The sequence below is a fragment of the Apodemus sylvaticus genome, chromosome 23 (genome assembly GCF_947179515.1).
Source record: "Apodemus sylvaticus chromosome 23, mApoSyl1.1, whole genome shotgun sequence".
Lineage (NCBI taxonomy): Eukaryota > Metazoa > Chordata > Mammalia > Rodentia > Muridae > Apodemus > Apodemus sylvaticus.
Genome location: NC_067494.1, coordinates 12257180 through 12284485, shown reverse-complemented (window position 1 = coordinate 12284485; position 27306 = coordinate 12257180). Strand labels below are relative to the sequence as shown.

At 44.7% G+C, this 27306-nt stretch overlaps 1 protein-coding gene across 1 annotated transcript in view; it reads left to right on the top strand.

The window, feature by feature from the left end:
- The window catches only part of Hbs1l (HBS1 like translational GTPase), a 73264-nt gene that overhangs the window by 23646 nt on the left and 22312 nt on the right, over nucleotides 1–27306 (top strand). Inside the window, exons 5-8 of the mRNA XM_052169215.1 lie at nucleotides 17169–17277; nucleotides 21975–22237; nucleotides 22644–22809; nucleotides 25336–25453. Coding sequence (XP_052025175.1) covers nucleotides 17169–17277; nucleotides 21975–22237; nucleotides 22644–22809; nucleotides 25336–25453 — 656 coding nt within the window. The remainder of the gene's footprint in view (nucleotides 1–17168; nucleotides 17278–21974; nucleotides 22238–22643; nucleotides 22810–25335; nucleotides 25454–27306) is intronic.

Here is a 27306-nt window from a genome sequence, read left to right as displayed (position 1 = left end):
GGGCAGATAGGTGGCACTTCTTGGGCAGTCAGGACAGCAGCTGTCAGTGTGCTTGAGAACTGTGGTACCTGGGGGGCTTTGCTATGCATTAGCATTGCCACAGTACCAGTTACACGGGAGGACAGCATCTGCCTCACAAGTGTCTGTGAGAGGCGAGCTCCCCTGTGATACTGTGAGCACAGCATCTCACAGATGGAAACTGCAGCTGTGCTTGGTTCTCAGAATCCCCTTTACCCAGCTGACGATCTTGGAGATTGTTAGTTTAGATGACTTATCTGCTAACTTTCCACCACTTGTCCAGTTTTTAGCAAAGTATGTTCTTTAATATTCTCAAATAAAAAATATACTGAGATTTTTTTTTACCCCCTTAGAGAAATGGTTGTGAGATACCGAGTGGGTGCTGGGCACGGGGGTGGGGGTGGGTGCTGGGCATGGACCTCAGATCCTGTTCCTCAGTGCTGTTAACCGCAGAGCCGTTTCTTCAGCCCCAAGCTCACTTTTTTTTTTGAAAGCAGTCTGTTCATACACAGTTCTTTTGATAGTTGTGATGTTAGAAGATCAGTGTGAAGTGTTAGCTCCTCAAAGTAGGAAAACCATGGGGATATTCGAGAAATTGAGTTAAAAATAAATGAACTAACTAAAAGCCCAAGATGGGGTTCTGAAGAGCTGCAGTGTGCTTTTCTACATGGTGTTCTGGGGTGGCTGGGGGCAGGATTTAAACTTTATTCTATAACGTAAGGAAGGCACTATTTTTCATTCAGGCTGTTGTAATTTTGGCCTAACAAGCAAATTTTTGGCCACAGCAAAAGTATTAATAAATAAAATGTGTTTTTGTTTAGATATATGAGTTTTTTGTGTATTCTTTTTCCTCTGCGCATTGGCACGTATGGAGGCCAAAGGTCCCATCTCCGGATTTGCCCACCTTCTGGTTTGGAACATGTCTCACTCAGATGTCAGGCCTGCCTTCCTCCCCACTGGCTCGGCTTCTTGTGTGGATTCCGAGGGTTAGAACCGGGGCCCCTGCTTCACAGAAAGCCCTTCACCGCCCTGTCTCCCCAAGCCTGAATGCAATGGTGTAGGGAACAGTTTCTAGAGCTCAGTGTCAGTCACTTCCCAAGTGACCAGGAGACATTGCTCCTGTCTAATGGCTGCAACTTTTACTTTGTGTAGTAGATTGTAGTTTTGTATCAAGGTTTATGGTAAACTCTAGCACACACTGAAGTCTACCTACTGCATGTATATAATGACTGTATGTACAGTGTGCATATGTTTGTGTGTGTTTGTGCGCCCGTGTGTGTGTGTGTGCGCGCGTGTGTGCGCGCGTGTGCGCGTGTGTGTGCGTGTGTGTGTGTGTGTGTGTGTGCGCGTGTGTGCGCGTGTGTGCGGCGTGTGCGTGTGTGTGCGCGCGTGCGTGCGTGCGCGCGTGTTTGTGTGCGCGCGCGTGTGTGTGTGCGCGCGTGTGCGCGTGTGTGTGTGCGTGTGTGTGTGTGTGTGTGTGTGTGTGTGTGTGTGTGTGTGTGTGTGTATAGGTGCCATGCCTGTGGCTGCCCAGAGTCGAGTCTTCCGCTCTCCTCACTGAGGCAGGAGCGCAGGCAGAGCAGAACTACCTGTATTGCTGGTCTTGTTAACCAGCTTGTTCTAGGAATCCCGTGCTGTCTTTCTGACACTGTAATTACAGGTGGGCCGGCATAGCCGCTCTCTGGTCTTTTGCAGCAAGCGATTCAACCTCTGAGCTGTTTCCCCAGGTCTTGAAGTTTCTGTTTTCTCAAGTTAATGGATTCCGTGTTACTTCCATAAAATTGGAACCATGGTCCCAGCGATTCTGTCTCGTCTGTTCCTTTCTCATTAGTGGAGATGGGTGCTGAGTGACTGAGGGGATCGTTCAGACCCGCGCGCAGCCGCACCGCTGAAGGAAGTGGCCTGGTCTCTAGCCTCGGAGATGCACTTTCTTATGCACATCTGATAACTAGAATTTTAATGTTCGGTTAGATTCAGTGAAGTGATTTATTTGAAGTTTTTCTTTTGAAAATCAATATCAGTTTCTTGAAATTTTGAGCATGTTAATGTGTGTGAATGTATTTGAACTTTGTGGTATGTTAACTGTACCTGACAGGAACAGGAGTGGCAACAACATGGACTCTCCTGGAAAGCCCTGATTTATTTATTTATTTCTTAAATGTTTTTAAATTTATAGTGTTCTGAGTGATTTAAGGCTGGGAATTTGTTTCACAGGAAAGGCGTTTATTGTGAATTTAGCTTGAATGTTTCTAAAGCATAGAAATAAGAAAGAAGCACCCCTCCTTTTGAAGTTCTCCTCACTGTCTGTGGTGGGAAAGCAGTGTATTTTTAATGGAGACTGAGGGGGGAAGAGTGGGGGCGCACTGGCCTGGCCCTGGACAGAAGCAGGCAGATGTTGAACTAACTCTCAGGCCTGCCTCAGATGAAGACCGTGGCAGGTTGGGCTAGGGGAGGGGTGTGCGCATTCCTGTGTGTTCTTTCAGGTCTAGTGTCAAGCTGGCCTTCTTACAGTGTGTATCCTGCTCTCTTTTGATATGCCTTTTAAAATAAGGAATGAACTGTTAGAACATAATTACTGTGTTCAAACCATTAGGAGACATAAATGCCTTTTAAGCCTTTTTCTGTAGTTATCGATTTGGGGGGGCTGGGTACTCGGAGGACCTCTCCTACCATGGAGGTGCAGTTTTCCTTGCTCAGCCTGCTGTTCTTTAAAGATTTGCGTAAGATCGGCTGCTAATGACCAAGGGACACAGTCAGTACTAGACCGTTTTGAACCCTCCACTGCATGCCTGTAATCCCAGCACTTGGGAGGCAGAGGCAGGTGGATTTCTGAGTTCAAGGCCAGCCTGGTCTACAGAGTGAGTTCCAGGACAGCCAGGACTACACAGAGAAACCCTGTCTCCGAAAAACAAAAACAAAAACAACAACAACAAAAAAAATCAGAACTCTTCAATTTCGTCTCAGCCTTTTTGGACAAGGGGAAAAGCCGCAACCTTCTTTGCCAGGTATCAGCCAGTAAGCTCTAGGCCCTGACTAACATTCTTCCATGCTGCCTCCTCTGTGCCAGGCCTTGTGGTCTACATGCCCCTGCAACATTGCGTGCTCTCTCTCTCTCTCTCTCCCCCTCTCCCCCCCCCCCCCCCACGGCTTCTATCAGTGGCTTGATAATCCCCAGTTGAGACAGTTGTCTTCCTAATCCAAAGTCCACATTCCAGCCAGGGTCCCAGGAGTGGGATTCGGATCCCATGCTTAGCAACAGGTGCCTCTTATGGCAAAGTCATTTTTAATTTAAAAGAAAGGCTAGTGTGTTTATAGTGTCTTCCCCATACTGGTAGCACATCCAGGGTTCTCATCCATGCTTGACAACTGGTCTAGGTTAAAATTCATCTGATACTACAGGCTTGTATTTAAAGGGTTGTTCCTTGTATTTCTTGAATTTTAGTTGTGGGTTATGGGGGAAGGAGGGCTCCCTGGGTTTTCAGATCGGTTTAGTAAGCTTTTCCCATAGGTAACAGTTTTTATTTGTTTAGTACTTTGTAGTGATAGTGTGTGTTCAGGCATTTTGCAGTCATGCTGAAGGTTAATGTCTAGCAGGGACAGAGATTCTTTTCCATGGAGCAGGCTAAGCAGTTATTTTTAAAATTGAAACTCTGAGGGAAGACACCTTAAACAGGCATCTGAACGGGCTTCTTTCTTGGGCGGATTTGCTTACACCTGTGATGAGCCTGAAACCTCGCATGGGGAGGTAGGTGCTTAGACTGGCAAGGGGCGTTAGACCGGCCTGTGGATTGACTTCTCTGTGTGTGGAGGTAGCTTTACACCCGTGACAGATGCATTGGTTCTCCGCTGGGATTTCCTTTCCTTAGAGAAGGTTCTGGTCTGCATCAGCTTCTGGTGAGAGCAGTCCTCAGAGGGGGCGGGGCAGGGGTGCAGTTTTCCTTCTGTCTCTTTTCTTTTGTGTATGGGTGTGTGTGTGTGTGTGTGTGTGTGTGTTTGTGTGTATGAGATGCAAGGGTATAAGTGCACATGTGTGTGAAGTGTGTGTACGAGGGGTGTGTATACATGTGTGTGTAAGGTGTGCATGTCTGTATACCTGGGTTTGTGAAGTGTGTATGTCTTTTTTGAGTGTATCTGTGTGGTGTGAAAGTCTGTATCTGTGTGTCTATATGTGAATATCTGTGTGTGAGATTTGTGTGTGTGTGTGTATGTATGTGTATGTGTGTGTTTATGTGTGTGTTTATGTGTGTGTGTGCCCAAGTGTGTGTTTATGTGAGATGGGTGTGTGTGTATGTCTGTGTGGTGTGTCTGTGAAGTGTGCATGTGTCTGTATGAAGGGTGTGTATCTGTGAGCGTGTGGTATCCATGTGCATGTGTCTGTGTGTGTGTATGTGTATGAGATATTCGTATGCATGTGTCTCTGTGTTTGATCTGTGTGCATGCTGTATGTGCACATGCGTGTGCAGGTACACTGTGTGGGCACATATGGAGGCCGGAGGTCGACGTTTTAGTTACCTTCTTCAATTGCTTTTCCTCCTGTCTTTTGAGAGAGATCTCTCGTTGAACCTGGGATGCTCTTCACTGGCTGGTCTGTGCTTCCCCGGGATTCTCCCGTCTGTGACATCAGTACTGGGGTTAAAAACATGGGTGGCCATACCCGGCTTACATGGCTGTTCAGGCTCCAGACTTGGGTCCTCGTGCTGGCAGCTCACCCACATAAGCATCATCTGATGCCTGGTACTCCGTCCATCTGCAGCTCCTGATGTGAGAACCACTAGTGTAGAGTGCGCGCTCAGCCCACATGCAGATCATACAGTTGCGTCAAGCATTTACTGCCTATGGTGTTCCATTCACTGGACTGTATATTGTGCTCGATTTTTTTTTTTTTTAAGTAACTGAGGAACTAGATGACCAGTTTGAAAAGTAAGACACTTTCTATATTTTAGTATTTTGTACTATAGTACATACAGCTAACTCATAAATCACTCAGATGGTGGTCTGAAATTGACTGCATCTCTCTGGAATGTATGCCTTGGATCTGAATGCCTTTCCCACCTCCTAAAAAATCAGCCTGAATAGAAGACTGCCCAGGTTAGCCCTGGAAGTCCTTGACCTTGCTTTGTAGACTAGGCTAGCCTGGAACTCACTGCCTCTGTCTCCCCAGTGCTGGATTGAAAGGCATGCACCACCCTGCCCGGCAGAAGGATTGACTTTAGCATTACCTTTTCAGAAGTATCTTAGATAGTAATTCATGATCTGCCTCAATAAACTTACAGACTCAGATATGGGCAGCACATTTTCATTTCCTAGAGGTACACGACTCAAGGTCTTTTAGTTTAGAATGACCCTGAATCAGTGTTCTTGGGAAAACACGTCTGTCATTTTGAGGAAGTGCAGTCAGGACCCAGTGGGACAGGAGAGAAGGTGCCTTGAGAGATCCTGGAGAAAACGAGACGAGGTCACCTTGGTCACCTGCACAGGCTTGAGTAGTTAGCTAATATTTGTCTATAAAACATTGGGCTTGACCACATCCAAGTTCATGACATGTGGAACTTGGTTCCGTTTAAGGAGTAGAGCCTCAGCTGATCTGCAGGGAAAATGGGCACGTCGTATTCTCTTCTGAGCGCTCTTTACTTGGCTGTTTCTTGTTTTAGCTGTCTGGGTCTTAGTGACTTCAGGAAATTAATGGCTCGTGTCCTAATTCTGCTCTGTAGCCTTATAGTCGGGTGTTTTATGTGGAGTCCCAGCCCATCAGCCCACGCATCTGTCTTCATTACAGCATGTTGATTAGTCATCACCATAGTCTATTGGTTAATGTATCTGATGCGACTCAGCAGTCACAGGTTCCCATTGTTATAGTTTTTCCCTTCCCAACACTCAGTTCGGCCCATATTCTAATAGTGTGTCTGGTTAGAGTCTTAGCGACCATGGAAGTTCCTGTTCTCCTGCATGCCACAGTGCTCGCCCGTCTCCCAGCACTCTCTTACCTGTGGTACTTCTTTCCATCTTGTTTATCTTGGTGTCAAGCACGTCCCTCAGAGTGAATCTCTGCAGACCACTGCCCCTGCTTGTGTTCAGGGTGACGTCACAATTTGACCTGCAAAGCTCTGAAACACCCCGTGTGTAAAGTCCAGTGAGCCAAGCTTTTGGTGGCATCATCTGTTTGGGTGGGGCTCCTCCGTGGACCTCTCCAGCTTCCTGATCCCCTCCTCTTAGTCTGTTTTCCTCCTCTACTAAGTTCCTTTTGCGTTAGAACCGTGGTCTTGCTCTTTGATCTGTTTTTATCCAGTCCCTACCACAGTGCCACACACTTGGAGTTTCTTCTTTCCATCATGATTGACTTAGTGCCAGAGTGTCTATAATTCTGGTGTGATTAGAGAGCCACGGGATGTGTCCTTTCTGTTTGGTTGTTGACTTGTTAAGGCACTGCATGTATCTGGATTCTCTCAGTTCCTCAGAAATGCCCACTCTATAGACTATAGACTGTTTTACTGAGAAGAAAACTGGGCACAGAGATAACCTCCAAGAGACTGATTGGAGTCCTTGACATGGGGTATACTACTGATATTCTGACAGGGTAGCAGAGGTGCATGTAGATTTATATGTACTGTGTTCTATTCCTTGTTACCTAGGGGAGACAGACAGTTTCATAGTTTTGACTTCATAGGATCAGCAAATCTCAATTGAGTGTAGAAGTTGGCTTCCTTGATTTCATATTCATGAATCTTGAAATAATAAAAAAAATCCCTATACTTTTCATGAAAGTTAGGACATTTGTCTAGAACTTAGACATGGTATGAACCATTGCTCTGATATGAGGAATCAAATTGTTGATGCCAAAGAATCCCAGGCGGCAGACAGGAGCAGCAAGAGAAGAGAGATGGGTTTTCAAAGAGAAATTGGGGCCAGGTTGCAATGGCCTGTGTATAATACGGTTGGTTTTTGGCTTTTGTTTCATTTTTTCCGTGTACGGAGACACCCGAATATATTTTGGTGTGAACATGAGGGTAAGACTTTGGCGACAAAGGAAAGAGATGGTTTGTTGAAAGGGATAGAAGATAGTACACTATCAGACTGCAGACATCTGGTCCTCAGTAGTTAAGAAAGGAAGGAACAAATCTGAATGGTAGTCATGAGGAGAGAAGTAAAGGAAGTGGTGCTAGTTGGGTAGAAAAAATTTGAAGAAAGGAATCAGCAGTAAATGAAGTTTCATGGTTGACAGATAGGAAAAGAGTGTTAGGATGGCTGGTTTGAGGGGAAGTGGTTTTACATAATGTATGTGCTGTGCACTTAATTCCTTTGCTAATTACTCTCAATAGCTGTGGTTCTCTACCCAAGGAAGGAATTCTGTTCCACTGTCTGGAGAGATGTAGCCAAACATCTGATAATGCTGGGGACAGTCTCTTCACAGCAGCAAATGGTCACATTCAGAATGTCAGTAACATTGAAGAACCCTGCTTTTTAACATTTGACAAGGGATGGATTTTACCCTGAAATATTTCTCTGTAAGAAGAAACATGTTCAGAGAAATCACACTTCCCTTCCTTCTGCATTCATTCCTTCGGCGGAATATCAAAACTTTGGAAGAGCTGTCAGGAAATGACCGCTGGTTGTGCGTTTGTTTCTGTGTGCTCACGTCTTACTGGCTACTGTGTAGAGCAGACATACAAATGCATCCTCCTGTTTGAAGTAGTTCTGAGTCTCTATAATTTATTGAGCTATTCCATGACAGTCCCTGACTTTAATTTACCCTGGGTATTGTATAGAAAGTCTCGATTGATAGCTGTAAGCTCAGGTTTCCCATCATTGTTCCTGGTTTACAGATGTTACTGCTCATTCTCCCATAGTGACTTTCTCCACGTAGTGGCCCTTTATTTATACTGCCAGGTTTATACTAGTTGATATGTATTCTAGAGACTTGATTGCATAATTCTTCAGGAGCTAAAGCTGGGTTCAAGAGAAGGTCACTGCGCCTGAGTTCCTGTCTTGTGGCATGTTCATGTTGGGTCTACTCTTTTGATCCTATCATTGTGATTTCAGAACTGAGGAAGCTAATGGGCATAGCAATGTCCAAATCGAATACTATAATTGATGAACTTGATTGACTATAAACTTCAGCAATTATTGTCAAGTTAGTTATTCTAAAATACTACTCAATAATCTGTCTCTCAAATGAAAGTTGATTTTTTAGCTTCATTTGGGCATTTTGCTTTTTGTGTTCTTACATTTCAACTTCACCCTGAAGCAGATACTGATTTTGTGGGTGTGACAAGGGCTGTACCCTATGTAGTTTCTGGTAGCATATTCCTAGATTTCTTTTCATATGAGACTTGTTTAAATTGCTAGCCACTGTGAGGAAACTATGTATCTATTGGGTATACGTGAGATTCTAAGACATAAACTTGAAAATTCCTTTATAATGGTGTAGAGAAAGTAAAGGACTTATAAAGTGTTGACACACGTGTTTTACATGGGTAAGTCACAGTTATCATTTGTGGTTTCTTTTGTTTTACTTCCTCTTAATTTGACCTTCCCATTTCTAAACAGTTTTTAGTAATTTCTAAGAGTATTTAATGCTCCTTATTTTACTGTATATTTAGTAAATGGAAAAGTCCTTCCAAAGCTGTCTCTGGTGTGTGTGTGTGTGTGTGTGTGTGTGTGTGTGTGTGTGTGTTATGAGGGAGACAAAGACCAGATGCATAAATATGCTTCTTAAAAGTTTATTGATTCGAGGGGGGCTGGAGAGAAGGCTCAGAGGTTAAGAGTACTGTCTGCTATTCCAGAAGTCCTGAGTTCAATTCCCAGCAACTACATGGTGGCTCACAGTCACCTATCATGAGATCTGATGCCCTCTTCTGGCAGGCAGGCACACATCTAGACTGAATTCTGTATACATAATAAGTAAATAAATAAATCTTTTTTTAAAAGTTAATTGGTTTGTTAGCGTTTTAGTTCTATTAGTCCTGTTGCACCCCCCTCCCACCCCCCACATTAAAAGCGAAGCCTTGGGTACTCAGGCACACACTGTTCACACTCTGATAGTCTGTGTCTCTGTCGTTTCTATGTTTTTGAGAAGAACCACCATTGAATCCAGCAGAGTCTGTAACACTCACAGGACTCACAGTGCTCTCTTTGCATCCTTTGCAAAAGTACACACTGAGAGAGGCTTTGGTGAAGTCCTGCATTGCAGCTGACAGGGAAGCAGGCAGTTGTGGAGCAAGCGGCAGTCGCAGGCTGACCACACGGGGCAGGAGGTGCTGTTCTCCGAGAATGCTTTGTTGCAGACCGAGCTGTAGCATGAAGAAGGTGAACTCGGTAGGCATGCAGATAATTGGGATAGGGCATAGACCCTGTTATTACAGTGAAATCATTTAGCTCGTATGTCCTGCATATCTATAAAATGGAAAACCCAGGTCTGATGAACTGAATAGCTTAGTTTTAATGAAGGATGGAACACACCGTTCTTCCCTTTCTACTCGGGACTCTGTGCTCGTCATTAAATGTGCGTCTTCAGGATGCACACTTGATGGCCCTGGATTGGAGTCTGGGTAGAGGTGCATGGCTTGAGCACGGGCCTTGATACTCTTTTAGAATGAAGCGCACGGTTGACTTCCACCTCATGGTGGTCTGTTGGAAGTGAGGAATGTGTTGTGTTTGGAAGTGATCAATACATAGATCTACCGAGCTGGGAGCCATTTATTTCACCTCATTGTATGAGTGGAAACTTCACGCACTTCATTTACCAGATTGCTGAGGAGAAGGGGCAGCTATGTCACAGGAAGGGTTCATTCCCCAGTAGTGCCCAGTGGTGCAGCCTACAAGCACCGAGAAGAATTTGAGAGGAGAGTTACAAAGGTGCAAGGTATCAGCTGGGAAACTGAGGCCTGTCCTCTACCCAGCACTCCTTTCCTTCTGCTGCACGGCGAGATTTCCTGGAAATGTATTGCACACAGTGAATGGATTTCCATTTACTTGGGAAGGATATGATAGTCCCACTGTGTGTGTGTGTGTGTGTGTGTGTGTGTGCGCGCGCGTGCGTGCTTGAATGTTTATGTGTAGCTGTGATTGAGTTGCTGGTGTATTTCTGACCTAGGATTTGTTTCCCATCTAGCCTGGTGCTAATGATGTGCACCACTTTATACAATGTGAACTCTTTGAAGTAGAACGATCATGTGTGTATTTGCATTTTTTTAGTTAGGAGTGACTGTGGTTTTATTAGCGTTCTTAAGGATCATCTGACTTAGAAGGAAGACAGGAAGGCTAGTGCTGTGCTTTCAGTGGTATTTTTACCTATAATACTAGCATCCTTTTGCTTATTTTCAATTAATCAAAAAATCGAGATGTTGCATCTTGAGTCTTATAGTAAACACACACCAAAGTAATATTTGCTGCATCCCTAAAAATAGTGTAAGATTATCACATTGACTTCTCTATGCTTACAAGTAGAAATTACGTTATTTCATATAGTAAATATGTAAGAAACTGGAAGGTACTAAAAATGAACTTAAAAGGAAGTCTTGTGGGCCTCAAAGTGGGACTTTTTCATCCTATACTTCTTGTTCTGAGAAGTTTAAGTCTACCTTGTCTCATTTTGTTTTACCCAGTCAGGTGTCTCCCTCTTTATATCATCCACATGCTATATCATTATCATATATGTACCACTACTATATCATCATCATCAGCAGCAGCAGCACCATTACCACAGATCTTCACTACCACCGTCACCATCACCAGCTGCAGCAGCATCACCACCACCACCGTCACCATCACTTAGCACCACCATCCTCACCATTATCATCACCAGCTCCCAGCACCATCAGCAGCAGGAGCAGCATCAGTACCACGACAGCCACCATCATCATCCCCCACCTTCCCTCGCTTGTCACTCTGGGGACTGTAGACCTTGCTTTTCTCGTGAAAGCCAACCCTCCATGGTGCTGCCCCAGTCTTTCCTGGGACGTAGCCACGTCATCCTCAGCCTCAGGACCTAGGAAACCAACCCTTCCTTTCCTGCCCGCCCAGCCTCGTCGCTGGAACTCTTTCCTGTCTCCGCTCTGTGGTGGTTTCCTTTTGCCCCTCTAGGCCTCGGCTGGTTCTTGTGCTTTACAACCCCACAGCTTCTTTCCTTGCTCACCAAAGACTCTGGCCAATGGCCATCAGTTGTCCTCTGCTTCTTGGGGTCTTGATGACCACGCCCTGCTGTGGAGCATACCAAGCTCAGGACTTTACCCGGCTTCGTTCACAGTGATGCCCATGTAGCCACTCAGTCGAGTTTCCTTCCCCTCACAATGACCAGTTCACATCCATTTGGACTCCCGGTACCTCCCGAGCCTTTTCTCAACACAAGGACCCTTCTCTTCGCTTGGTATTCTCCATTTCTCGTGTCCAGCGTAGAGGTCCTGGTCTAGAAACAGTTCAGTTTTTAGAGGGTAATACTTGTATAGGGCTTTCCTTTGTCCTGGCACTTGCTGGGCAGACCCTGGACCTTGTATGCAGCAATCAGTGCCTTTTCTGTTAATGTCTCGTTAGTAACCACAAGCTGTAAAACGTGTCTAATACCCCTAATTTCTTTTTAAATGTTTTTAATTGAATAGAATCATCAGTCCCCATGCCCCTCACTCTGGCCTTTCCCACTACTGTCCCTTGAGCTGTTTCCATGCACCCTGGGTTGAAAGCTCCTTTCTCTTTATAATTGTTATGTATGTGTGTATATATGTGTGTATGTGTATGTACAAATATACATAAGTACAACCTACCTGCTTTTGCCGGGCTTTTGTTGGGTGTGCTTTTGCTGTTGTGTGTGTATATAGTTTCTAGGCTGGCTACTTTGCACTGAACAATCTAAAGGGGACCCATCTCGGGAGAGGCTGACTCTCCTCTCTGCAGGCTTGGTTGCCTGTAGATATTTGTTTACGGGTTGGACCCTGAGAGATTTCCCCCCTCTCACATTAACATACCAGTCGATATTGCCGTTGTTACGGTATGGTTCCTGCGGCCATTTTAGGAGAGACTTTCACCGTCGATTCGATTCCCTGGTATTCAGAGTCAGAGGCTTTGCTCTTCCACTGTGTTTGCAGTACCGTAGGACGCAGGAGCTGTGATGTACACGTGCCTGCTGCTGCTGCTGCTGCTGCTGCTGCTGCTGCTGCTGCTGCTGCAGGGCTCCCCATGGTCTGTTGATGATCTCTACATTGTGTCCAGTTGTGGTTTCCTGTCATGTCTCCATGTTCTGTAAAAAGATGCTTCTGTGTTGAGGGGTGGCAGCCACATTTACCCTATGGGTATAAGGGTAAGATTTAGACTGTAGTAAGGAAGGAATGAAGCTAGTCTAGTGAAGTGGTGCTAATAGATTTACTTCTTTATGGTTTTGGTTCATGACCTCATGAGCCCTGGGGAGCTGACTAGGTCCAGACATGTTCTCTTCCTTGTAGAATGGGCTTTAAGTCTCTTAGATTTTGATTGCCACCAAGACGCGGATGCCAGTCACTACACATTGTGCATATCTAGCCGTGCTGGTGATTGCCCACAGGGATTGACGCTGGCTAGGACTGTGGAGTTGCTCTCCTCCGCCCTTTGGTGGCTTGCATGGGACTTTGGGGAACCATGGAACCTAGGACCCAGCATAGAGGCTTTCGGGCCAGATGCAGCTCCTGTCAGTGTCCACAGTGTGTGTTGCCATTTGGATGAGGCTGACCGACCATTTCAAAGGAGGTTTTCCGTACTTGGTACTGGTGGTTTCCTTAGTCTGTGGTTCTGTCAGGGGATCATAGTTCCCATCCGTGGGCTAACTGCTTATGCTGTGTGTGTACAAGCTTACCTGTACTGAGTATAATTTTAGGTAAACATAAAAGATGGCTCCTGTGGCTGGGTGTTCCCTCACCCTCACCGCTCCTTTGCAGACCTCTCGCCTTCTCCCCGTTACGGTTTCCTATCTGTTGTCGCCTGTGTCTGCTGCCCCTGCCTCTGCCCCACCTCGGTTGTCCTTTAGACTTCATTGGTTTCTAGCGTTGTTGTATATAGTATACTACTATAGTATAGTAGTATACTATATACTATATATATAGTATATAAACGTCATACTATATACTGACGTTTGACGATATGGACTAAAAGACTCCTGTACAGCTATCGAAACAATTGGATGAGTAAGAAATCTTCACCAGACTCTGAAAGAGAATTAATATTCAGAATATACAAAGAATTTTTGAAAAGATTTAAAGGAAACAAATGATCTGGTTTAAAAATGGGCTTGAAATCTAAACAGAGTTCTTGATAAGAGAAAAAGAAAATGGCTAGTAAATACCTAAAGCATGTAAGTGTGAATTAAAACAGCTGTGAGGGTCCATCTCTTCCCAGTCAGAATAGCTAAGGGGGGCAAACGGCGGCCAGCCCTGCTGGGAGGCCGTGGGGAAGAGGCCACTTGGGAAGAGGCCACTTGCTGTTCATTCTCGGGAATGCAGAGTGGTGAGCCACTCTACCAATCAGCCTGGAGACTCTTCAACCCACCAGCAATCCAGCCACACCTCTCTTGGCACAAGCCCAAAGGATTCAGTTCGCACCCCTCAGTCCTGGCTCAGCGGGACTCATGGCTGCCCTCTTCACCACAGTCAGGAAATAGAGACATCTCCATGTCCTTCAACAGACAGACAGTGTACGTCTAACATAGTCACAGTGGAATACTCTGCAGCTGTTACAGACATCATGGCGTTTGCAGGTAAATGGATGGACCAGAAAGATGATAGGGAGTGAGGTGAGGCTGACCAGAAACGCAGATGCTGCACCGTCTCTCTCTCTCTCTCAGCGTGGTTCTGAGCACCTGCTGTTTGCTTGTTTATTTGGAAACAGGGTCTCTACATAGCTCTGCCTGTTCTGGAACTCACCGTGTAGACCAGGCTGGTCTCAAACTCGGCTCCGCCTGTCTGCTGTGATTAAAATCGTGTGCCACCATGCCCAGCTACATGTCTGTTCATGTGTAAGACTATTCTTCTGTTATTAAAAGTTCTTTTTAATTCTCATTTTTTCCAGTTGTACCAGGAAAGTAGCTATTATATTAAAACAAAACAAAACAAACAAAAATGGCAGCTATCCATGAGAAAACCTCACGTTTGATCCTGGACTCCATGTCTGCCTTCTGCACGCTTAACCCTTTCCTCCCCAGCTCGCTGTCTGCGAGCTCTGGACCCTGCTCTTCCTGCATCCTTAGGTGTGCCAGTGTTGGCAGCATGTACACTGAGCCCTGTTTCCTCTCCAGGGGGTCCTGGACACTTGTCCCCTCCCTGCCATGCAGTGTCTGTCACTGTGTACTGTATTCCTCGTCAGAATAGCAGAACCTTGTGGGTGTACAGAAGCAGCACACACACACACAGTGTGGGTCCGCCAGCCTCAGACTCTGGACTCAAGCTCATCCCCCCAACCCCAATGTCTGAAATAAAGGCCTTCAGCAGATAGCCTCATGTTAGTTCTTGCCAGATTTTGCTTCCAGTTGAATTATTAAGTCTTGGAAGATGTCAGGGATGGTGACTCCCCAGTCACAGATGAAAAGACAGGGCATGTCTCTGCTTTCTCACATTCCGTCTGCTGTTTGGTTTATTCTGGCTTTTACTTCATTTTTAAATGCTCTTTATCTGAAGTCTCCTTGCTCTGAGTTTTCACTCTTGTCCCCTGATCCGTCAGCAGCCTTGGGTCCTGGTGCTGCAGGCCCTCTGTTCCCTTTCTTGGTGTCCCCTCTCCCCGGCTCCCCAGCTTCTGTGCACTTAAATGGAAAGTACGTCCAGGCGCTTGTCCTGGGGCCGCTGGTCTGTTCCCTCGGCGCTTGTCCTGGGGCCGCTGGTCTGTTCCCTCAGCGCTTGTCCTGGGGCCGCTGGTCTGCTCCCTCGGCGCTTGTCCTGGGGCCGCTGGTCTGTTCCCTCGTCTCTCCTGCTGCAGTGCGGCAGAGAGCCCATGTGGGCTTTAATAATAAGGAGGCGGGGCGTTCGTATGGTGCCAGGCTGCGCCTGTTTCTGGGCACTCTCTCGACTAGCCCACCTGACGAAAGCCGCCTGGGTGTCCGTCCACCCTCTGTCTCTTCACACAGCTCTCTGCTCTCCCTCCCTGCCTTTCTCCCGTTCTTGCTTCTGTCCTCCCTGCCCCTGTTGATGGGACTGCCGGTCCTCCCAATCCAGCCTCTCCCAGCAGCTCTTTATTCTGCAGAGCCTCTTCCGTGCTCAGCCAGTCTGCGCCAGTCAGCAGCAGGGCAGGGCCTGCTCCAGCTGCCTGTGTTGCCTTTTGGCCTGGATTGGCTACTTGCTTTTTAACATACTAATGTCAGAGAATCTTTTGGGCAGGTGGGGAAGGACAAGCATTTTCATATAGAACACAGGTAATGGCCTAAGAAATGACAATACCAAATGTCAGTCAGCACTTGGCTCTGCCAGCACAGCAACTAGCAATTGAAAATACAAAGGCACTCCTACATAGCCATTTGATACGACAACGTGTGTGCCTAGGGGGATGGGTCACCCCAACACTACAGTCCTGTGCTCCAGTTCAAGCCTTACCAGCCTTTGGTGAGGTGCTTACTTGCAGCCTGAAGCTGTCCGATGGTCAGGTTTCTGAATGTGTAACATCAGTTTTCCTTATGTTCAGACCATTGTCCTCACATATTGTTTCTGTATCTTCTCTCATTTTTCTGCCCACTCTCTAAGACAGGAGTAGGGCTGGTGTCTGTCCCAGTGGTCCTGTGTCTTTGACCTCTAGGACAGGAGTAGGGCTGGTGTCTGGCCCAGTGGTCCTGTGTCTTTGACCCCTAAGACAGGAGTAGGGCTGGGGTCTGGCCCGGTGGTCCTGTGTGTTTGACCTCTAGGACAGGAGTAGGACTGGGGTCTGGCCCGGTGGTCCTGTGTGTTTGACCTCTAGGACAGGAGTAGGGCTGGGGTCTGGCCTGGTGGTCCTGTGTCTTTGACCTCTAGGACAGGAGTAGGACTGGGGTCTGGCCCGGTGGTCCTGTGTCTTTGACCTCTTAAGCTGCACATGGTGCCCTTTCCGCACTCAGAACAGCTGTCTCCTACAGCAGTCAGTGACAGACTGCCTTCTGGAGTGTGCTTTGGTTTATGCTGTAGGCTCCTATTCTTGATTGACTGACCGATGGATGGATTGATTGAGTGATTGATTGATTGAGTGACTGAAGGATGATTGTCAGGGAGCTCTAACTCCCACATATCTAGGGAGACTCTAATTCACTGTGCTGCCATCATGTCTTACACAGATGTGAACTCCTAGCAGTGACAACAGTTTAACCTTATATTTTAAAAAGCGTTTTATGTTCCCTGACTGGACTCGGAGCACATTTTCTTCTTGTTCACCTTTGCATTTCATGCAAGCCTGGCACATAGTAAACATTTTTTTATAATTATGTGCATTAATTTACCTTTCCTGATGATGGGGCCTTTTCTAGGTGTGTAATGTAGGTGTGTAGGTAGGTGTGTAATGTAGGTGTAGGTAGGTGTGTAATGTAGTTGCCATTTTTGTGAATCCAGTTTGTGAATCCAGTCCTCTTGGGACTCCTTGAAAACTTAATTTTTAAAGCTAGAGAGTAATGTCTGAAGACTCAAATGTATATGCTCATACTCTGGCTCATAGCTGATCTTTCATGCTTTTTACTTCTCTCCATTGTCCTTGTCTTCCGTATTTATGGGTATCACAGACCTCACAGTATCTAATGTTCTATGCCAGTAAAACACAGGGAATGTTCCAGCAAATTTCAGCAGATTGTCATTTTGTTCATCAGTTGATAAATCTCAGGTGATCAAAAATAGTTTAGCCATCTGCTAACTGACCAGACAGTTTTAGTATTGTGAAAGGGTGTGGTCACAGAGGTAGGTAGAGGATCTAGGTAGAATGTCAGAATAAGGCTCAGAGCAGAAACCACCTTGTTTCTTAATACTGAAACTTAACAGTCAGCTCAAAATTTGAAAGAGATCTGGTGGGGTTGAACATGGGTGTCCAGACGGCTGGGGATTTCCCAGCACAGGCCTTAGTCTTTCGGAGTCTTTATCTCACTGTTTAAAGAGAAGATATATTTGCAAGACATGAATTCTGTGTAAATTAATCACGTCTCTAATTTATAATATGTTCCTGGAAATTAATTGTCCTTTCATATTTTATTCCTTAATTAGGAAAATCAGTTATATCTCGGTCATCCCAGAGTGAATCTGAAATTGTGTCAAAAGTTGCTAAAATGACCATATCCGGGAAGAAGCAGACCATGGGATTTGAAGTGCCTGGGTAAGACTTTCAAGCCTCTACCCCCTTTTAAAACATCCAGGGCCTCCCATGGGTTGATTAGAGCATCCTTTTCTATTTTGCATAATGAAGCACTAGAATTTAGCTGTCTCATGGGCTTTGTGTAGAGCAGTGGACAGACAGGGCTGAGAAGTTAGTTTTGATTCTAGCCATGTCTTTATGACTCACTAACTACAATACTGCTTTGGGGATGGAGAGATAGCTCAGTGGTTAACCACACTCACTGGCTGCTTTTGCAGAGTACTCAGGTTCAAATCTGAGCACCCACATGGTGGCTCACAACCATGTGTAACTCCAGTTCTAGGAGGTCTGGCACCCTCTTCTGGTCTTTGCAGGCATTGTACACACTTGGAGCACATAAATGTGCAAATACATTAAAGGAAAAAAAATAAAAAATAAAAATACTGCCTTGATGTTTTTTGTAACTTTGTGTTTCTGTGTTTGCACATTTGTATGTGTAAATGTAGTAAGTGTAAGAATGTTTGTGTGTACTTGCACATTTGTGTGTGTGGATGAAGTGTGTGTATTTGTGTGTAGTTGTGTGTTTACATAAAGTTTGTGTATATGCACTCACCAATGTAAACAAACAGCCAGAGATGAATGGGTGCTTTCCTTGATTGTTCTTATTTTTAAAGATTTACTTCTTTTTAACTTTGTGTAGATGTGCCTGTGTGTGTTACGTGTTAACCTTGTGTAGATGTGCCTGTGTGTGTCACGTGCACGTGAATGCAGGTACCTGTGGAGGTCAGAAGAGGAGGCTGGAGTAAGCCGCCCTGGCTTGATGCTGGGAGTGAACTTAGGTCCTCTGAAGAGCTGTGTGTGTTCTCAGTCACTGTCACGGCGGGGTCTGCACTGCTGCGGGGGAGCCTGGGGACCTGTGCTTGCAGCCCCAGCGGCGAGAGTACAGGGGGCCGCCGTGTCCAGCCTCTGAGCTCAGATCCTCCTTTGTACAGCAAGCATTTTGTACACCATAAGCTATGTCTCTTGCCCCTCTTTTAATTTTTACACTGAATAAAATAGTTCAGTGTATCAATCACACATGCAATTAAAAACTCCTAGAGTTTGGGGTATCTAGAAAAAGCAACTGTCAACCCTGATATGTTGATATTTTAACATCAATCTTTTAGAATGTTTTTTAGTAGTTGTTCAATGGAGAATGGAAACGAGTTACATGTATCGCAATTCATAAAATATTAATATTTAGCCTCTTTAAAATTGTTCAGAAGTTTTATCCCTAAGTTCCACTTTCGCTGGGCTTGTGACACGAGCCTGCTGTTTAGCGTTTGGGAGGTGGAAGCGGAAGGAGCAGGAGTTCAGGGTCATCCTCAGCTATATAGAGGTCTGGAGTAGCCTAGGCTACATGAGTCTCTGTCTATAAAAATGAAAGCAAATAAAAAGTGCTATTTATAAAGTATGTATACTTCATTTACCAAAGCATAAAAGGAACCAACGTCATCAAATACTAACAAGGATGACTTATTTTTAGCCATATGGAATTCAGTCTCAGGAACTTACTGTTCGCTCCTTTTATAAAAATCTGTGGTAATGGGAATATATGTCCCCTTGTTTAGTGGTCTTCCAGTTCAGTGTTTGGATTTAGAAGTAAGACTTTATTCACTTGATTTCAAGTTGAGCATGGAGATAAGTCAGGTCTAGGAGACAGAATTCCTCCAGGACAACTTAGGTGATGGTTGAAATAATCTTTGTCAAGTGACATTAACCTAGTCAGATAATCTTTGTTGTTGTTGTTGTTTTGTTTTTCAAGGCAGGGTTTCTCTGTGCAGCTCTGGCTGTCCTGGATCTCACTCTATAGACCAGGCTGGCCTTGAACTGAGAAATCCCCCTGCCTCTGTCTCCCAAGTGCTGGCTAGTCAGATAATCTTAAGTTCTGGTTCAATTTTAAAAGTTGTCCTTTTCTCTCGTCATTAGAGTTGAATTAGTACAAATACCCTTTTTATCCTTAATGTGTTCAGTTATATTTAATTCTTTTAAGGAACTCTCATGTTTTATTTGAGACAGGGTGTGGAACTCACTATACATACCATGCTGGCCATGAATTCACAAAGATCCACCTCCCTCTACCCTGAGTGCTGGGATTAAAGGTGTGTGATACTGTGTCCAGCTAGGGAGACTTTTATTGAGCAAATAAATAAAACACACAACCCTTACTTTAAGGGTGCCACAGTCAGGATATGGAGAGTCTCTGAAGTCCTAGCAGCTTGCAGATAAGCTTTGAATAATGGATTATATTGTATTGTATTGTATTGTATTGTATTGTACTGGAATAACAGTATAATACACACAGAGCTTCTAACAGCGTCTGTGATCAGTGGATAAGATGGCGAGAGAGAAGGGTTCGGTCCACAGTAACCACAGAAAATCATGTCCAAGGATAACTTTCATAAAACCCAAACATAGAGACGGTGTGTCCATGCTCATCATAGGACACCAGCTAAACACTTACTAAGCAGAAGCCTTGGAAATAGAGATTATTTTGAAATACATTGCGAAGTAGTAAAACTCGCCTTTTTTATTTTAAGTCTGAGTCAACATTTTGATAGGGCCCAGTGGGAAAATTGATTATAGAGTATGAAATGTCCAATAAAAGATTGAGATGGATCCCATTCATTGTATGATTCATAATCTGGATAAAGTCTTGGCCTGTATGGTTTAGTCTTGAAATAACCATAGAAACAAAGAAAGGCTCTCACATTGATTTCAGCAGTATGAGGTGAATTTCTACATGGCTTGATTCCTAACGGTATCTATAAGGAAAGCTGAGAATAAATTGTTCTGTTAAAATAGCATTTAAATGACCCATGTACTAAGCTCTCCTATTCACCTCCACACAGTTCAGAACTTTAACATCAATAGCTTGTTTCTTTTTGATGCTAGAGATAGCACGTACTATCCTAGCTGTCTTTCTTAGACTAGTCTAGTAGACTGATATTTTCAAGTTTCCTGCCTCAGCACTATGTCTAGACACTGGAGTCCCAGCCTTTGAGAGTGTCTGAGCATTTGCTATGCGTACAAGTTAATCATAATATCTAGTGTATCATTTATATTATAATGTATTCTAGTTCTATTTTTTAAGGCTTTTAGACACTGTTTCAGGTTAACAGGATCCTCTCAGATCAAATGGTTTGAATATCATTTAACATAGAGATGATTTATTGCAGTTTTTTTGGTAGTCTGACAGCAGACAATATATAATACTGAGGTTGGGTATTCTACACAGTTGTAATCCTCATACGCTGGGGGTTGTGGCAGGGAAGCTAAGTTGTAGACCAGCTTTAGCTACATATAGAGACTGCCTTCAAACACAGACCGACAGACAGACATGGACACACACATAATACTGAACAAATAGTTCTTGAAAAAAATGGGACATGGAAAATTAAAACATATAGGTTGTTTAACTTGAGTTGAGCCTTTTTGTGGCTTCTAAATGAGCAAATTACCTTTCGGATTAAGTCAAGTGTGAAGGGCAGACCTGGCAGGCACACCCCAGCAACACCAGTGTTTCCGAGGCTGAGGCAGGTGGCTCGCCCATTCTAGACAGGCTGACGATGCCTGAGTGTCAGGTCAGCCTATGACTGAATACACTGTGTCTCAGAACAACTCCAAACAAATACACCAGGGAAAGCATCCAACATTCATACTTTCTCAAAATTATTGACCCTGAAAAGTGGACCATGAAGATACCCAGAGAGGGCATAGTGGTGTTTGCTCCTAAGCCTTGCTGACTGTAATCCCTGTAACCACGTGGCGGAAGAGAACCAACAACACCCTTAGCTGTTCTATCTCACACACACACACACACACACACACACACACACGAACAAAAAAGTTACCGAGAATTCAAGAAATCACATTCATAATGTGTTGAAATTTTTTTGAAAGCCCAGTTGATCCAAAAAGTTATTTTTGGCTATACCATTGCATATAGACCCAGTCCTGGCCATAAATAACATCGCAGATATACATTCCTGATTCTGACTGATCATGGAAGCTAACAAAGTTAGAACTCGGATGAGAGAATGTAAAATACACCTGCAATTCACTTCTCTCTATATACACGTGTAAGAGGGCACTCATTGCTTGGAGCACACACGGTTTTATTAATACTGAGAATTGTTACTGTACCTCTAGTCTCGGGGAAGTAGAAGTGACTCAGACATTGAGTGCAGGACAGATACTTGATATTCAGTCTTGTAAGAATTAATGTCTAAGTGCCCAAGAAGATTAATCCTTTAGACTTATAAATAGATGGTCCCACTTTTGGAAAGGTTGTTTAGAAATAATAAGTTAATTAAGATCATAAAATTATATAAGAAAGTGTCTAAAACACTGTTACCAATTTATTCTTTCAGTCATAGCAGTGTAGGCCTGGGCCCAGAATGGGGATCTTCAGCTCTTAGAGACATTTGAAAGTTTAAAACAGCATTTACCTCATAGGATGCAGACTTTGCTGACTGCGCTCTGTCAGTGCGCGCCACAGCAGCTGGTCTTCATTTGTGTGGCTTGCCTTTGGTCACTGTGCTCTTCCAGCTCGACAGACCTGAGACAGGCAGGCTGAGACCCAGATGTAAGGGGTTCCGAAGAGACACCCCTGCCCCCTGACTCAGTTGGGCAGCCTCTGAAATGGCTTCCTCACAGTTTTTCTGATCTCTCTGCAGCTTAACTTCTGAGGAAAATGGACACAGTGTGTGTGGTCCTCACAAAGGACCTCCTCCGGGTGATGATGTGAGCGTCGCTTCTAATGCTCCTGAGACCGGCACTCCGAAATCCGCCCTCCCACCTCCCTCCATCCAAACGGAAGAGCTGGGCTCCACTCCGGCCCCAGTGAGAAAGCCTGGCAAACTGAGGCAGCAGATAGATGTGAAAGCAGAGTTGGAGAAGCGGCAGGGCGGGAAGCAGCTCCTCAACCTGGTGGTCATCGGTATGCCCTTGTCCTGCCGGGCTGGCAGGGCCATGCCAGGAGGCTCACAGCTTCTGGGAGCAGCATAGGCTTAGCAAAGAGGCACTGCATCATAATGCAGCCTAGTCACCCATGGTTATAAGTGGTACCACCTCACCAAGGAGGGCATCTCAGACTTGGCTTGTGGCAGTTTTATTTGGTGAACATTTTGAAAATAGGATCCATTTCCCCCAAAATGGGAAAATTTACCCTTTCTAAAACAATGCGTGCAGTCCTCACCCCCTACCCCATTTGGGTATTTTAACCTTGATAAAAATTGGTGTTTGTTACACTAAATACCAACACAAGCTGTCAAATTAGGGTTGCAGTGCCTCAGTCTGAACATCTGAAATGTACCTAGTATTAACCCTGAATCACTTTTCCTTAGGTCATGTTGACGCTGGGAAAAGCACTCTGATGGGCCATTTGCTTTACCTTCTGGGTAACGTAAACAAAAGAACTATGCATAAGTATGAGCAGGAGTCTAAAAAGGCTGGCAAGGCTTCATTTGCATATGCATGGGTCTTGGATGAAACTGGAGAAGAAAGGGAAAGGTAGTCGCTATGTTTCAAAATTTTCACTTTGAAATGATAGAGTCCTTTACAATAAGTGCAATATATGTTGAATATGTAAAACATAGAAAACGAATGCATCAGAGAAAACTTTCAGAAATCCTTTTGTTTGTACACTGGTCATGCTTTATTCTGTGAGAAGGTTAAGAGAATATCCCAAACTGAACAAGGAGCAGCACTGACAGACCAGCAATGGTGGAAGGGGGTTGGGGGTGGGGTGTCCCTGAGTTGGCCTTGCTGCAAGCGAGTGGGCAGTTGTTGCTTCATCAGCATGTCCCGCCCTGTTGACTTCGAGTTCAAGCTGGATCTGACTCAGTCTTGCACTGGGTTAAAAGGAAGGGAAAGGTGAATGAACTGCCTGCTGCCCAGCAGGTCCAGGCTGCAGTCCACAGTCCAGAAAGAAACAATTGAGTCTCGTCAGCTACTCCTCCGGTGTCTCAGGGCTTAGTGCAGTTTGGGTGGATTCTGACAGGATGGTGAAGATGCCCACATATCTCTGGCCAGGCACCTCTTCTGAGATATTTTAAAGCACAAACGTATATCATATTTAAGGCTATCAGACACGGAGATAGTCTGTCTATATAAGGTGAGCTGCAGGTAGAACAACTAAGTCAAAATAATGACCAACACGCACAAGGCCCGTCGAAGCCCTGAGGTAACGGGGCGGGGCACCCCTCCAGTCTTTAATCTGCTTATGATTGGAGAGTGTATCTGGGCTTGCAGACTTTTCTGCATGTGTTCATTTCCCTGCAGTCCTGTCTCCATTATATGTAAGGCAGTTCTCTAAAGCAGGTTGCGTGAGTCTTCAGTGCTTCTGATAGCTGGGCATTTGTAGCATCGTGGCATTTCTCCCTTATATATCTTTTTCTCTGTATATTATCGTGAACCTGCTTTCTACCCTCACATACCCACTACCCTGCCAGCTCACCGAGAAACAGGGGAGCCCATGTAACTCCCACCTGTCTAACAGACAGACTGTCCAAGCGTATGGCCTTTATTTTCATTGTGTAACCTGATCCTGTAGATTAGTAGACTGAGAAGAGTGTAATTAAGCTGGAAGGGCTTGGTAAAATTGACTTTACCTGAGCTGACCTGCAAGCAGGCTAAATGCACTTGTTCTATGATGACTGTGTGTCTTGAGTTTTCTGGTTATAATATCTGCTTATTGTGATATTGTGGCCGCTGGCTTTGTCTTTCTCACCACATTATAATTCAGACTGTCCTGTAGACAGCAGATGCTTCAGAGTACATATTACAAGTTTTTAGCTCACTCCACAATATATTGCAGAATAGCATTTTTAAAACTGATACATTCTTTAAATTTACTTGAAGTGTTAAATATTTGCAAATCTATGTTGAAGAGCAGATGTTAATAGGCCAGGGCACATTTTCATGTCCTTAGGGAAGGATGCGAAAGGTTCAGACACAGACAAGTGCTGTCAAGACTGCACTGGGTCAAACACTTGGGGGAGGAGCTGAGGCTAGGCCTTGACTCCTAAGCTTTTTAAAGTTGCCTGTGGCGCTAGGTGTAAAGAACTTTAAGCAGAATTAGGCACCACCTTGGCCAGCTCAGATGGCTTGACTAAGGAAACTACTTTCCTGACTGCCTTGACAAACTGGAGTTTACTGTTGTGCTGTTAGTTCTGTTGCTACTAAAGGCAGGCTGAATTTCTTCATTTGAATGGTCTAGAGCAGGAGTTCTCAACCCTCTTGATCCCGTGACCCTTTACTACTGTACCTCAACCATTAAGTTATTTTGTTAGTACTTGATAACAGTAGTTTTGCTACTGTTAATTAATCTTAATGTAAATATCCAATATTTAACCCCTGTAGGGCCACCACCCACAAGTTGAGAACCACTGGAGCAAAGCTATTGTCTACCTGATTTCTCCTTTTCAAGGTCACATGACTCCAGGCTCTTGTAGCTATTCCTAAGGATTTCTTATCACTGGCATCTTTGTTTTGGCTGCAAAGAGCTCCTGGCTTGGTCTCCTAGAAGGATGAAGTGAAATCTGAGGCAAACTGTCTTTATCCGTCTTAATTTTTGTTAAAAATTGGATATCTCTCATACCTCTTATTTTCAAATCATAACTACTGACAAGCTTTGCAAGGGAAAGTTTTATGAGTTTATTTCTAGAGTTAGTGAAGCACACAGAACATTAGAAAAGCCAATTCTTGAAAGTAATTATGTCATGTCATCTATTCTTCATGTGTTGTATTTATTTTTCTCTCATCTAGAGATGTGTGTATATAACTTTCTTTGTTCATAAATTATAGTTTCTTATAAAACATTAAGGAAATGGGAAATACTTATTTTGGTAGAGTTTACTATCTTACAACTTTGTTTTCAAAGCATACAGGGATAATAGTTACAGCTGATATTTCAGTCCCAATCCTTTGCTTCATTATGAAGTATTTAGGTTGCCATTTAGCCTGTTATTAAGCATTTTAGCCCACGTCAGGGACTGTTTACATAGCAGGGTTTAACTATTTTGTGTTTTGTTTAAGGGGTGTCACAATGGATGTAGGCATGACGAAGTTTGAAACCACCACCAAAGTGATTACCCTAATGGATGCTCCCGGCCATAAGGATTTCATTCCAAACATGATCACAGGAGCAGCCCAGGTACCTGCTGTCATGGCTGACTGTGGCACATCGCGTCCTCTGTCGTGGCTGACTGTGGCACATCGCGTCCTCAGCCCTGGGCACCCACCCAGCTCGCTAGCCTAGGGTTTTACCTCAAAATGTTTTAAAATGGGAAGTTTTACTTTTGTGTAGTTAGGAAAAGATTGGATACATTGTATTTTCCATGCCCCGCTTACTTGTTGTCTAAGCTTCCTGATGGGACATCAGGTAGGGGTGTGTTAGGGGTGTTAAAAAGATGGCACTCAAGTGTAGATACAAGGAGAAAGCAGTGTGAGCCTCCCCACCACACTACCTGAAGACCACTTTGTTGTTGTTTTGGGTTTTTGAGACTAGAACTTGCAGTGAGTTCAGACTAACCTAGAGTTTCTAAGCAGCCAAGACTCACTCTGCGGCCTCCAGCTCCCTGTTCACGTTATCTTCACAGGCCGCTGGGGCAGGTGTATGCTACCACACCAGGTGACGGATGCTAACTGCGGTGTAGATGATAACGTTCTGTAAAGAATGTTCTGTGATGCATAGGTTCTAGACTTTCTTTATGACCATTTTACCCCCCATTATATATAGTAAGGATTGCATGATAAAAGTTCTCTATAAACTAGACAGGACAGAAAACAACAAAACCTGTCAAACAACTAAATGGAGCTGTGTAGTCGGTATCAAGAGCCCAGAGCACATAAAGCCGGAGCGGTGCATCAGCAGCCGCTGGAGGGACAGGATCAGCAGTTTCCGATGGTTCTGGAGAGGAACATACGTCAGTCATTCAGTCACATTCGCCTGGGTCTCTCTGAGGACAGTTAGAATGCCAAGAAGACTGTGCACAGTAAATGAATGACATCCTTTGGAAATATCCAGACAGAGCATTGGCAGAAATAATTGATAAAAGAGGACTTGGAAGAGCAGCTGTGCAAAATTTTGCAAAATTTTGTAACTGATTTTCCTGAGCTGGAAGTAGAATCCCATAAAGAATGGCCAGCCTGAGTCGCAGGAGCCTGAGGCCCTCAGAGGCCCGAGCAGCCAGAGCCAGCTTTTTCGTGGGTTTAGTGGATTTGAGTCTAAAAGGGGAAATGCTCGAAGCTTGTTACCAGGGTCTCTGTTAGTAGCTGCAGCAGACGCACGTGTGACCTTTGGTAATTTGTGTCATAGGCTTTCTCACTATAGATTAACAGACCAATTGTTTTGTTAAGATAAATTCCAAAATGTAGAATTGATAGGAAGTAAGATGTGCATAATTTAGGACTCCCTGTGGTTACTTTTAACATGCCCTTTGGGAGGTTGTGTCCTCCAGTAACAAGTGTGCACAGGACACACCGTGCTGCCTCCGAGAATCAACTGTGGCTCTCACATCACTGGGGACATCGAAAGTGGGATCTGGGAATGTGTAGTTTTGACTTTTTTTTTTTAAATGGGGGTCATTAATAAATTTAAACTTCGGCTATTTGCATTCCTTAAGAAAAATCCCTGGATTACATCTTAACTAATATTCTGTTTGGGGAAAGATGGCACTTGGGAACATTTGCCGTCTGTGTGTTAATTCTGTCTTCCCCTCCCCCTTTAGACAGGCACCTACTTTTTCTGTCGTCAAGGAAACTGAGCCCCTCTGCTCAGGCCGTGCAGGAAGCAGCTTTCCCTGCTGAGCCATCTTGCTGACCATCTTCCCGTTCTTTATGTCATTGTTGTTGGTTGGTGTCACAGAAGTATATAGCCATTATTGACATTTATAACCCACGTGCTCTGGTGTGTGGTTCTGCTAACGGCCTGCTTTAAGTCTGACCACACAGAGAATTGAGCTGTCTGCTGGATGAACGAGGCAGGGCCTTGCATCTAGCTGTGAT